At 46.6% G+C, this 12,247-nt stretch overlaps 1 protein-coding gene across 1 annotated transcript in view; it reads left to right on the top strand.

Annotated features, from left to right (window-relative positions):
- Positions 1-12,247, top strand: part of WDFY4 (WDFY family member 4) — a 250,705-nt gene that overhangs the window by 205,183 nt on the left and 33,275 nt on the right. The window contains exons 48-50 of the mRNA XM_068548935.1: positions 8,469-8,511; positions 9,879-9,998; positions 11,908-12,025. Coding sequence (XP_068405036.1) covers positions 8,469-8,511; positions 9,879-9,998; positions 11,908-12,025 — 281 coding nt within the window. The remainder of the gene's footprint in view (positions 1-8,468; positions 8,512-9,878; positions 9,999-11,907; positions 12,026-12,247) is intronic.

The raw sequence follows: 12,247 nt of genomic DNA on the forward strand, positions 1-12,247 counted from the left end.
GCGTGGTTCAGCTGCACGCCTCATGCTCTAAGAGTACCAGGGACCAGGAACTATCACCTAGCTTTGATGAAGACCCACCCAGATGATGGGTAGAGGGAAAGAGCAGGAAGTCCTCCCCTTTCATCAGCATTGCCAAGCAAAGAGCGGTGGGCAACAGTGGGAGACCCTTGGAGCCCCAAGAGGAAGCTGGCGCCACCAAGCACCAGGCCTTAAAGGTCAGTCTCTAGACAACAGTAGGGCTCAGGCACACTGAAGAGCGGACAGGAGCAGCCTCAGCTCCTCCCTTCCCCCCTCCAGGCTGAGGCTCAAGCCCAGAGTCACCCCAGCTTGAAGAACAGTAAGAGCTGTGTCCCTCCCTAGTTGTATGACTTAGCACACGTTGCCTCACCTTTCTGACTCCCCATTTCTTCACAGGAGAGCTGGTCATCAGCGCTTGGTTCACATAACAGCCATATGGTTTGTAAATGTATTGAGAACCTACTATGTGCCAGACTGTTTGCAAATCAATTTAACACATTTAAATTAGGTTCCTGCCTTCAGACTGCGTGTATGGATTATATTGACCACCTACTCTGGGCCAGGCACTTTACAGACACTGTAAATAATTCTTACACCTGCCTGATCTATTTATTGATTTTCATCTCCACTGGACAGATGCGGTGCCTGCGGCTCAGAGAGGCCAAGTAGCTTGTCCAAAGTCACAAAGACTCAAAGTAGGGGCACCTACCTTTGCCTGTTGTGGAGATAGAGATGTGAGGCATGTACTGTAGTGTGTTCCATGAAGAATCCCTCCTTACAAGGCCCAGCCCAGCCTAGGACTCAACCATTTGTTCATGGGTTCCAGTGTTCAGGAACACTCGTAGAAATGGTTTGCCTCCAGACTTCTCAAAAGACAGACTGTGCTCCAAACCCCAGCACGGTCCGCAGAAATCAGGTGAGGTCTGCTGAGGTTACCTGCACAGGCTGCAGCCTCCCGACTGAACGAGCACTGCAGTTTCCTTAAAGGGATAACTGGCTGGGTGAGGAAGCAGTTCAAACACTAGTCTCCACCTGCTTGTGGAGCAGGAAACAACGTTCAAGGAGACTGAGACTTTGGAAAGATCATAAAGCATGACCCCAAAGCCCCACAGACTCCCACACTAACCTCCCAAGCTTGTCCACGGCCCAGGCGCCCGAGAATGCCCAGCTGGCTCCCCAGCTAGCTGCCCTCCTGCCTGGGGCTCGGGGCCAGCTTCCTCCTCTCCTACATAATGAATTAGCTGGTGTCTGGGGTTTGTAAATAAAGCACACCAGGAGAACAGGCATTTCCAAAGTTGCTTACTCAAAAAGAGGAGAGAAAAAGAGTTTGAAGAGGTCGTAGTTTGGCAGAGTTAAAGTAAAATAAATGCAACCAGAGGAAAACTTACCCTGTTTGGCCCAGTTCTTCCTCCTCGACTGTGAAACTTTGTCACCAGGCAACAGGAGACCTGGGACCTGGCGTTAATTAGCATAATCTTGACGCCAGCCTGCAAGGTGAGAGAACACAGTGCCGAAAGGGTCTCCAGGACAGGGTCTGGGGTCCCTGGGGCTTGCAGTGGGCTTCTTCCTGGCTTCCCCAAGCAGTGCCCTGGGGATTACAGTACCAGGACGGCTGCCTTCCATGGCGACCTCCAGAAGTAGACGTTGCTAACAGAGGGGAAAGAACCATGTTTGCCTCTTTGAAGGGACAAATATCTTACTTCTATAACATTGAGTCCCATGAAAAATCATTCGACTTCCCTGTCATTTGCCCCAGTATTTCTTTCTGCTCTTTGGTTTTTGAGAGGGCTGTCTTTTATCTGTTTATTTGAATTTAATTATTTCTTGCAGTTTTCTTTACACCCTTTTTCCATGATTAGATCAGAGTGACTATAATGCTCATAAAAATCAGACATTCAATAGTGATTTTTTCTTAATTAATATTATGCCATTCAGTGCTAGTATGTGGTTTCTAAACTCGACATTTTGAGTGAATGTGCAATACTGAATCTGGTGGACTTTGCTTTTCCTGTTGTTTCCAGTTTGGCAGTATCATGACTAAGGCTGCAAGGAAAATATCTGGGCATTTATAGTCTTTTTGTTCATTTTCTTTTCCTTTAAATTAAATTCCCAGAAATTGAGAAATTTGGCAAAAAGGATAAATGTTAAAATTATTATGCAAATAATAAAGTAACATTGTAGAACAATTAGAAAATGCATATATAGAAACAAAAATATAAAAATACTCTAAGTTGCATTACCCAGGTTGAATTTTAAAAATAAATTAAATAATTAGCAAATAAATAATTTGAAATGCAAAATTAACCCAAGCAATGAAAATTTTGGCAAGTACAAAAAAGCAAAATGAAAAAGTTTAAATTAAAAAATAAAAATATAATAAATCATTAAATTAGAAATATAGTTAACTATAAAATTTTTTAAATGCACGAACACCACCACCATCCTGTTTAATCCAAAATGAAATAAAATAGATCATTTAATTTAGACAATAAATGGATTTAACATAATGAGCAAATGAAGATAACTAGAAAATTAAAAGTTACCTGAACTCCTACAACTTAGTGCATTTCTAATTAGAATATTCAAAAAGCACATAATTTAAATTAGAAAATAAGTAATCTGAAAATCATAAAACATAAATAAGCAAAAATAAAATCAGTACTTTAAGGGAGAAAATACACAAGAAAAATACATTTAAAATTTTTTTTAATTTTTAAAAATTTTATTGAAGTATAGTTGATTTACAGTGTTGTGTTAATTTCTTCTGTACAGCAAAGTGATTCAGTTATACATATATATATTCTTTTTCATATTTTTTTCCATTATGGTTTGTCACAGACTATTGAATATAGTTTCCTGTGCTATACAGTATGACTTTGTTGTTTATCCATCCTATATATAATAGTTTGCCTCTGCTAACTCCAAACTACCCGTCCTTCCCTTCCCTACCCCCCTCCACCTTGGCAACCACAACTCTGCTCTCTATATCTGTGAGTCTGTTTCTGTTTTGTAGATATGTTGATTTGGATCGTGTTTTAGATTCCCCATATAAGTGGTATCATATGGTATTTGTCTTTCTCTTTCTGACTCACTTCGCTTAGTATGATAATCTGTAGGTCCATCCATGTTGCTGCAAATAGCATTATTTCATCCTTTTTGACGGCTGAGTAATATTCCATTGTATGTATATACTACATCTTCTTTATCCAGTCATCTGTCAGTAGACATTTAGTTTCCCTGTCTTGGCTATTGTAAATAGTGCTGCTATGAGCATAGGGGTACATGTATCTTTTCGAATTATGACTTTGTCTGGGTATATGCCCAGGAGTGGGATTACTGGATCATATGGCAACTCTATTTTTAGTTTTTTGAGGAACCTCCATACTATTTTCCATAGTGGCTGCACCAATTTACATTCCCACCAACAGTGTAAGAGGATTCCCTTTTCTCCACACCCTCTCCAGCATTTGTTATTTGTAGACTTTTTAATGATGGCCATTCTGACTGGTGTGAGGTGGGTCCTCATTGTAGTTTTGATTTGCATTTCTCTAATAATTAGCAGTGTTGACCATCTCTTCATGTGCCTATTGGCCATCCGTATTTCTTTTTTGGAGAAATGTCTATTTAGGTCTTCTGCCAATTTTTCCATTGGGTTGTTTGTTTTGTTGTTGTTGAGTTGTATGAGCTGCTTGTCTATTTTGGAAATTAAGCCCTTGAATGTATCGTTTGCAAATACTTTCTCCCATTCCGTAGGTTGTCTTTTCGTTTTGTTCATGGCTTCCTTTGCTGTGCAAAAGCTTGTAAGTTTGATTAGGTCCCACTTGTTTAGATAAATACATTTTAAAATACAGATGTGTAAAACCTTATAAAAATTAAAGCCACTCAGTTTCAGCATCTAGAGGTAACTTTATGTTATATAAATTTCAAGACTTTTCATGCATCGACAGCATCACGTTTATGGCATGGTTGTGCAATAATAATTTGGTAATTTTGCTCATGTTCATTTCTAACTCCAAATATATACAAGTTACCAATTTGTCAGGTAACTGCCCTCTAATCCAGCCAGAACAAAGATTTTTGTTGTCGTTTTATTAATTTGCTTTTGTGCGCTTGTCTTCAGAGTCAGGGCCCGGGGTCAAGGTGTGGTCCGGCAAGCGCTCTGCACAGCCCGGTGTGCTGGGCTTTCATGGGTGCCTGCACCAGGCTTCAGCAAACCCTCATGAACTTCCCTAGTCTGCACCCCACCTCTTACCCCACCTCCATTTCCACATCTGAAGGTGGAGATCATGGCTATCTCATTGAGTCTTTGTGAAAATTAGACAGTTGACAAAAAGTCTTTGCAGTTTCTAATGCATTAGACAATTATTATTATTGTTTTTATGCAAAATTTCTACATGTTAAAGAAATAAAGACAGGAAGTTATAATAGAAATATTATAGAAGGTCAATATCCTGTTAATTCAGCAGGAAATCTCTGAACTGCAAGAATGTCTGTCTATTAATGGATTTCTATTGACCTACAGTCTAGATCTGAAAACTAGGCTAAACCCAAATTTGCTTCTGAGGAGGGAAAAAGGAAGGGAGTGTGTTTCTATTACCAGTCTCTTGGCTCCTCGTGGAAAACTCTGCCCACCCCGCAGACTGCTTCCCCAGCATGCTCCTCCAGAGCCGCACCCCGGCAAAAGGCAGGGCAAGATACTGGCCAGTACTTGCCCTGTCTTGAGGCACAGCACAAATCATTAGTAGACACATTTCTAGTTTGCCAAGATGAGTGAATTTTCTTCTCCTTGTGGTTTGTGTTTTCTTGACACCTCTTAGTTACTCACTAACCCATTTCACCATGGCCTCATGACTGTTTTGCAAATAGAAAAGACACAGGAGAATTTGGAGAGGCATCAGGCTTTTTAAATATGTCCACTTTAGCTCAGGAGGCCCAGTTTCCCTGTGGGCCCTCCCTGGATGTCTGCCAGGTTACTGTCTTAGTGCCTAAGGACTAACCATAGCCCGCTAGCCCCAGAGGTGAGGAGGAGGAGGATGGGCAGATCTCCCATCCCTTCCTGGGCTGAGAGGGTGCAGCCTCCAGCCAGATGAGTTCCTTGGCAGAGACCCTTTTGGCCTGGGCTAGCCCACCCTCTGAAGGCCCCTGGTGGGCTTCTCTGCCAGGCTCCCTAGGGAAGATGTGAGTTCCTGGGCTATGCCCTGGCTCACTCTGGGAGACAGGCTCAGGGTAGAGTGGAGGTGTCAGTCAGGTGGAGCTGGACCAAAGAGGTGGAGTCAAAGGCAAGATGCTGAGGCAAGCCGTGGGCACTGAAGTAGGAGTAGGAAGTGCCCCAAGGCCACGTGACGGCAGCACTCACACTTCAAACCACTTCTAGGAGTTCAAGGACATAGATGTGATTTAAAGTGAAGCAGCACAGATAAAAATCACCTCTCAAAATAGGGAAGAATTTGAACCCAGCCTAGCGGTTGACCACACACAAAGTTCAGCTTGAAGATAGTGTCCCGTCTTTGGAAGTCATCCAGAGGAGTTTAGGTACCTGTCTTGGGATGGGAGTGAGGTTGGTAAGATGTCCTCTGTGGGCCCACCGTGCTAGGCCACCTTCAGGTTAGACAGAGTGACCTACGTAGTCTCAGTGACTTTGAACTCTTCCATTCTTCTCCACACCATCCCAGGTTGTCCAAGGGCCTGGACTCTTGCCCCATAGACTCCATGGCAAAACCCTGAGTTGACAGAGCAGGAGGTCTGATTCACAGGTGGCACAATTATTCTAAGATCTTACAGAGTGGTACTGGCAGAACAAAGCAGGTCTTGACCAGAAGCAAATCTTCACTTTTACACCACACACTTCTTCCTCCCAGAGTAAAAAAAAAATCAACCCTGCTCTAGGATAGTGTCAACATCAATTAGAACTATGCCCATTGAGGGAGCCCTGTGTCCACACCTGTGCTAGCCTGTTCCAGACCCGTGGTTACACTTGCTCCCCAGCACTCCTGGGTCAGCCATGTTTGAAGGATGAGGTAACAGTAGTTCAGAGCAGTCAAGTGGTGGGGGCAGGATTTGAACCCAGGTTCTAGTGACTCCAAACCAGTGCTCTTTCCCATGCTGCCTCCCTCGGACCTTGGAAGGGCTTTAGAAAGCCAAGAGCCATCTCTGGCACCTTGTTTAATATAAAATTTACACTATAATAATGGAATAGTGCAGTGTATCAACTCTTAAAGAAATACTTTAATCACCAGATATTTACAAAATTCACATAAACCATTCCAAGAGTTCTGTAATTGCCTTCAGATGAACATGAATTTTTTAAAAAATTTTTTTCAAAGAGAACTCACCTTGGGTGAGGTGTCTGGATGCTGGTAATGGCGTCTTTTTCTGATGGTAATGAAATGATAGATCTTCCTTGGCGCTCATAGCTGATGAAATGAGGAGTGGGATGGTAAATTGCCTTTATCTTACGCACACCATTCCGCTGGGTGGCAAGGTCACAGAAGACCACAGATAAAATTCTAGAACTCTTTATGAAAAAGATAAACAGAGGCTCTCTCGTTTCCTGGATCTTAACAGGCACGTTTTGCTCCCCTATTCCCCTTCCACTGTCAGATTTCTAAAATAAAGTAGCAAGATTCGCAGGCTTTGCCATATCATCTCCACATCCTTGTAGCTCAGCCCCACATCCTCAGAAAGGCTCACAACACATTCTTTTCCGAGGTGGTCAGCTTTGCTGTCTCCAGCCTGGGTCCTGTCCTCATTTACAACCTTCAAAGCAGTCTGCCTTCTGGAACTGGGGTAGTGGCAGGCTCACAGACAGGGCGGGAAAGCCACATCTTCACTTGAGCCTTTGCAAGCTAATGCAATAAATGTGACCATGTTTTTGCCTGTTTGTTGTTGTTACTGGCTGCCTGAATAAAATGGCCCAAAAGGATGATTTCTCTACTGGGGGGAAGAGGTGAATCCCAGCCAGGGAGTTGCTTTGTGTTTATGGAAAGTCTGCCAAGGAAAGTATTGAATGAGGAATGGTGGGGAGCCCGGAACAGATGATGTGACAGCAGTGCTGTGACGGGAAGATGAAGAGTCGCTGCCCCTGCTGGGGCACTCGGGCAGCCAGGCCTGTCCACGTGAATGCCTGAAGCACCCTGGTGCAGTCCCCGTGGGTGGAACGTCCCCGTGGGATGCATGTGGGGGCGGGGTCTGTGGGTACCTGAGCAGGACTGAGGCAGAGGGCATGGCTGGAGAGAGGCAGGACTTGGTTTGGTTCAGTGGAACAGCCTGAACAAGAACCTGGTTTGGGGAGTAGAAGGAGAGTCTCAGGGAGACAGAGGGGGAAAGAAAACACAGCTAGAAAAGGAACCAAGTGACCTCAGAGGCCGAGGAACTGGGCTCTACACATTCCTGCTGAGCGGAAGGGGCATTTCACATGGAGAAGGTTCCTTCCCACGCCCTCCCCAGCACTGCATCCTGTTACACTTTCACATTCTTCCCTACCACATGGGTCAAAAATGGTGTTTCTTTGGTTTGGATTGTGTTTCTTAATTGTATTTGTGGAAGCATAAATCGGTACAGCCTCTTAAGAGGACAATTTGGCAATATGTAGCACACTTGAAAATTCTCATAGTTTTTAACCTAGTAGTACCATTGCCAGAAATGTATCTCATGGTTACACTCACAAAGATTCAAGGCATGAAATCATCATGAGATGTAAGTCTCATAAATCACAGAGATTTATGTCCGAAGATGATCACAGAAACATCGTTTGTGAGGACAAAGCCCAGCACGGCGGAGGCTCCCACGAGTTCCCATCCATCTGTACGAGGGTGTCCTGTTGTTGTGGCCATAGGGCAATGTGGGCCGCCTCCACCGTGCCGTCAGGCCGGGGAAGCAGGGAGGAGACCTGCGCAGATAAGATGATCCCACATACCAAAAACATTTGTTTAAAAACTGCTTGAGCATATAGATTGGTATATGGCTAAAACTCTTCTGGAGATTAACTGTGGATACTTCCTGAGTGGGAGCAGTGGTTTGTAGACTATTATTTTATATTTCATGACCTTCCATGTTGTTTGCCTTTCTTAACCACACACATATATTCACATGTGACGTGTGTTCACATGCATGTTGTGCACATGGGCAAAGAAGGCCAAGATGCGGCTGTGAAAGCCCCGTGTGGGGTGTGAGGCCCCCGAGTCTGCTTCTGCACGGCCCTGGGACTTCTCGGGGCCACACCTCAGGCAGCAGCGCATTCTGGCATCGCATAAGAGCAACAGGGATGGCAAGAACCCAGCCTTCAGTAGGGCAGCATGGGGGCAGGGAGAGCTTGGGAAAAAATCTTGCTGCCCTGGGAAGTCTGTGGTTCTCCTGGGTGCCCTGGCGCCACAATGCCCCAGAAAGTTCCACCTCTTCCCCCATTCATGCCTTGAGATATTTGGTCACCCCCATCATTTTCTGTCCCACAGGAGATACCCCGGCTCCGACAGGACCGTGCTGCAGAAATGGCAGGTACAGTGACCCCTCAGGGGACTCTGGGTACGAGGAAACCCTCTGGGAATGCAAATCAGCAAATAGCTCAGGCCCCCGGGATTAAGAGAGAAAGCATGTGGATGGATCAGGAGGGATCTTGTTTTTGTTTTTTGTTTTGTTTTGTTTTCATTTCATTGCTCTTTATTTTATTCTTTATTTTTCTCGGCCATACCACGCGGCGTGTGGGATCTTAGTTCCCCGACGAGGAATCAAACCAGCACCCCCAGCGTTGGAAGGCGGAGTCTTAACCGCTGGACCGCCAGGGAGGTCCCAGGATCTTGTTTTCTTAATTTGTTAAAATGTCCCAAATATTTCTCTGAAAAGATCTCACTGATTAAAGGCGATTCTTGAGTCAGAGCTGGGGAGTGAGAGAGAGAGAGAGAGAGAGAGAGAGTGTGTGTGTGTGTGTGTATGTGTACACAAACCCTGTATACACACACACACACACACACACACACACGATCCATCAATGAAGGTGTATGTGTATAAATGAACACACAACTCAGGAAGACACAGAATTCACTTCTTGTCTTGGGAAGTCACACGTGGCTCCCAGACTGGATGAGCTGACATTCAGCCTTGGGTTCTCAGTGGAAGGAAAGGACCCCAAGAGAGCTGGCCTTACAGATCACATAGCAACAGGAAGGTAACTCTTGGTCACTCAGGTCCAAAATCCTTTCCCAAGGATCAGGCCAAGGAAAGGAGAGACCGCAGCATGCAGGTCCCATCAGAGATGATGGCTGCACTGGCTGCTCATTCACCCGTTGGCCTTGATGAATTTTCCCCAAATGCAGTCCCTGTCTCCACCTGTGACATCTTTAAGCAGAGGGCCCTTAGGGTGAGTGTTATCCAAACACGCACGGTCAGGAGAAAGAGAGTTCCTGAAGTCCCAGAGGAAGACAGATCATTCAGCCTGCTGGTGAGGGCCTCTTTCCCGGTGACTGCAAAGTCCCCTCAGCTTATGTTTTCAGTCCTAAAGAGGTCAGCAGTAAGTTCACCCAGCATTTGTGCTATGATTTTAATCAGCTTTTGAGTATCACCCAACAGTTGACACAAAAGAATGCTTTAGCCTTGGCTTGGACTGCTGAGTTGTATTTTTTTTTTCTTTTTTTCTGGCTGACTTTGCTTCCTGACCATGTTTTCTTCAGCTCATATTGGAATTAGCGTGGCCTCCCCAAGTCGGGCCAGTTCCAAGCACAAGGTGCACGGGGAACGGCACAGGTGCACGCTGCCTGTTCCCACCCACACGATGAGGGCTCCCTGTGCAAGCCTGGGAGTTAGACCCCCGTGGCCCTCAGGAGGAGGCCAGCTGTGTTGGGTTTATCCCCTCTTTGACTCTTCTGCAGAAAAGGGACATGAGCAATTTCGAGTATCTCATGCACCTCAACACCCTGGCTGGGAGGACCTACAACGACTACATGCAGTATCCAGTGTTTCCCTGGGTCCTGGCTGACTATACCTCGCAGGTACGTGTTCACGTGGGGGCTGTGCAGTGTCCTGCGGCTTCCTGACCCTGACGACCAGGGCACCCGAAGGCACGCAGAGCCTCTGCGACACGGTTCAGTCCCCCTGGGTCTGAGGGCTGCCCTGGGCTCAGCCCCTCACCTGGGAAGAGGCCTTTGGAGTCTGGCTGCCTGGTTTCCTGTCCCAGCCCCGCTTGGGGGATGATGTGCCCCCAAGGGCTTCCTGGCTCACTCGCTACCACTGAAGGCAAGAGATACTCATCTGCTGAGATACTGCCGTGGACCAACACTGGTCCATCAACTGAAGAGGGCCATGAAATGTGTTCCTAGAGCCAACGTGTAGAGAGAGAGAGAGGGAGGGAGGGTGAGAGAGAAGAGGAGGGAGCAAGAGAGACACAGAGATACACAGACCCAGCGAGGACAAGCTCCTCCCCCGTAACCTGGCTTCCGTAACTGAGATGATGGTATGTGGACATCACCCGGGATCTAGACCGGGACATGTAGCCATAAGGGAGGTCAGTGGCAACACCAGATCGTCTGCTCTTCTGACCTCTGTCCCAGGACCTCAGCAGGCAGGGCAGGGAGGAGCAGGAAAGCTGGCACGGCTGGACCGAGGTGACGTCACTGGGGGGTGAGCCGGCTATGGAGCAGTGTCCTGACCACCTAGGGTCTGGCCACCAGGAAGGGTGCTGGGCTGTGTATGTACAGGGCAGAAGGCGTCTGGGTCCTGGTTCAGATCAGCCTAGCCGGTCCTGCCTCGAGCTGTTTAGATGGCTGACCCCCAGAATTTGGGAAAGGGGCCTCAGTTTTCTGTGAGCTCCCATCCGCGCTTAAGACACTTAACGCAGCAAACCTTTTCTCACCAGCCATATGCTGCTGCTTATTGCAGCAATGATCGTCTGAGGCCCAGGTGTTTCAAAAACGAAACTTGCCAGTCCCAGCTTCAACTCACGTGTTGCTAAGTGGTGGGTCACCAGCCCCTTTTATTTAACCCATACCCTGTATTAAAATTTTGATTACTTAACAGTGTTCAAAAATTGGCAGATTTCTCCTAAAAAGCCGGTTTTCCAGTATCTTTTGGCGAATCCAGAGATCTGGCAACTATGACGCCCCATTCTGCCCCTGGCAAAGTCAGCTGTAGCTGAGTGTGGGTCTCCACAGTGCCATGACTCACGGCGGGGGCGGGGGGACTCGGGAGTGCCCGCTTCACCCCCTTCCGCGCCTGGCTGTGGCAGGTGAGGGACGGTGGCAGACCCTGCCTCCCCAGGAGAACTGTGGTGATTCACTGCTAGTGAAAAGGAAAAAGCGTGTAAAGAAACATGTCCTTCTATAAAGACATGCAAACCCCAAGGACACCCAACCCTGAAAACTCTTCAGGGCTCCACTGTTGTGCATTCCAGGGGTAGGGGAAGGGTCACCATTACTGCTTTCATCACCCGGAAGGGAGTGCGCCTTCAGAAACACGAGGCCCTTGCTCTCATTTCCTCCCCAAACGGATGACTTCTAAATTCCTAGAAAATCAGTGTGATTCTAAGCAAGAACCCTGAACTATGGAAGCAAACTGCTCTGTGAGGGCAGGAGCCAAGTGTCCATTGACAACAGGAATTCTTTTGAAAGTCTCTTGGGTAACTGGTGGCTATGTTCTGATCTGGGTCAACTTGGAACAGTTCAGTGTGAACTCAATCTTCCCCTCCTCTCATTTTCTGTCTCTCCCTTATTAAGTCTTTGTGGATCACTGGTTGTGGGGCCATAAAACCCTACCAGGCCTGCTAATCACCGGAGGAGGGGGTCAGACCAAACGGCAGTGAACCAATAAAGAGAACCATAAAACTAAAGAGCGTGGCTCCGGCAGTCTCTCTGGGGCACAAGAGGGTCCAGGGGAGTTAACTCCAGTTGCACATCTGCCTTCTAGACGTTGAACTTGATGAATCCCAAGACTTTCCGGGATCTTTCGAAGCCCATGGGGGCTCAGACCAAGGAAAGGAAGCTGAAATTCATCCAGAGGTTTAAAGAAGTTGAGAAGACTGAAGGTGGGTAGATCCCAGCTTGATTTTTTTCTGCAGTGCTCTTCATCTGAATGCCTTGAAGTGAGAGTTTATAACGATTTGGGTGTCATCTAGCCTACAGACAATTAACGTTTGGATAGAGAGCTCTTGAATTCAGTGGTCTGCACCCTGGCTGCATGTGAGAGAATCACCTGGGGAGCTCGTTAAAAACACTGATGTCTAGGCCTCACCTCTAGAAATTCTGAT

The sequence above is a fragment of the Eschrichtius robustus genome, chromosome 7 (genome assembly GCF_028021215.1).
Source record: "Eschrichtius robustus isolate mEscRob2 chromosome 7, mEscRob2.pri, whole genome shotgun sequence".
Lineage (NCBI taxonomy): Eukaryota > Metazoa > Chordata > Mammalia > Artiodactyla > Eschrichtiidae > Eschrichtius > Eschrichtius robustus.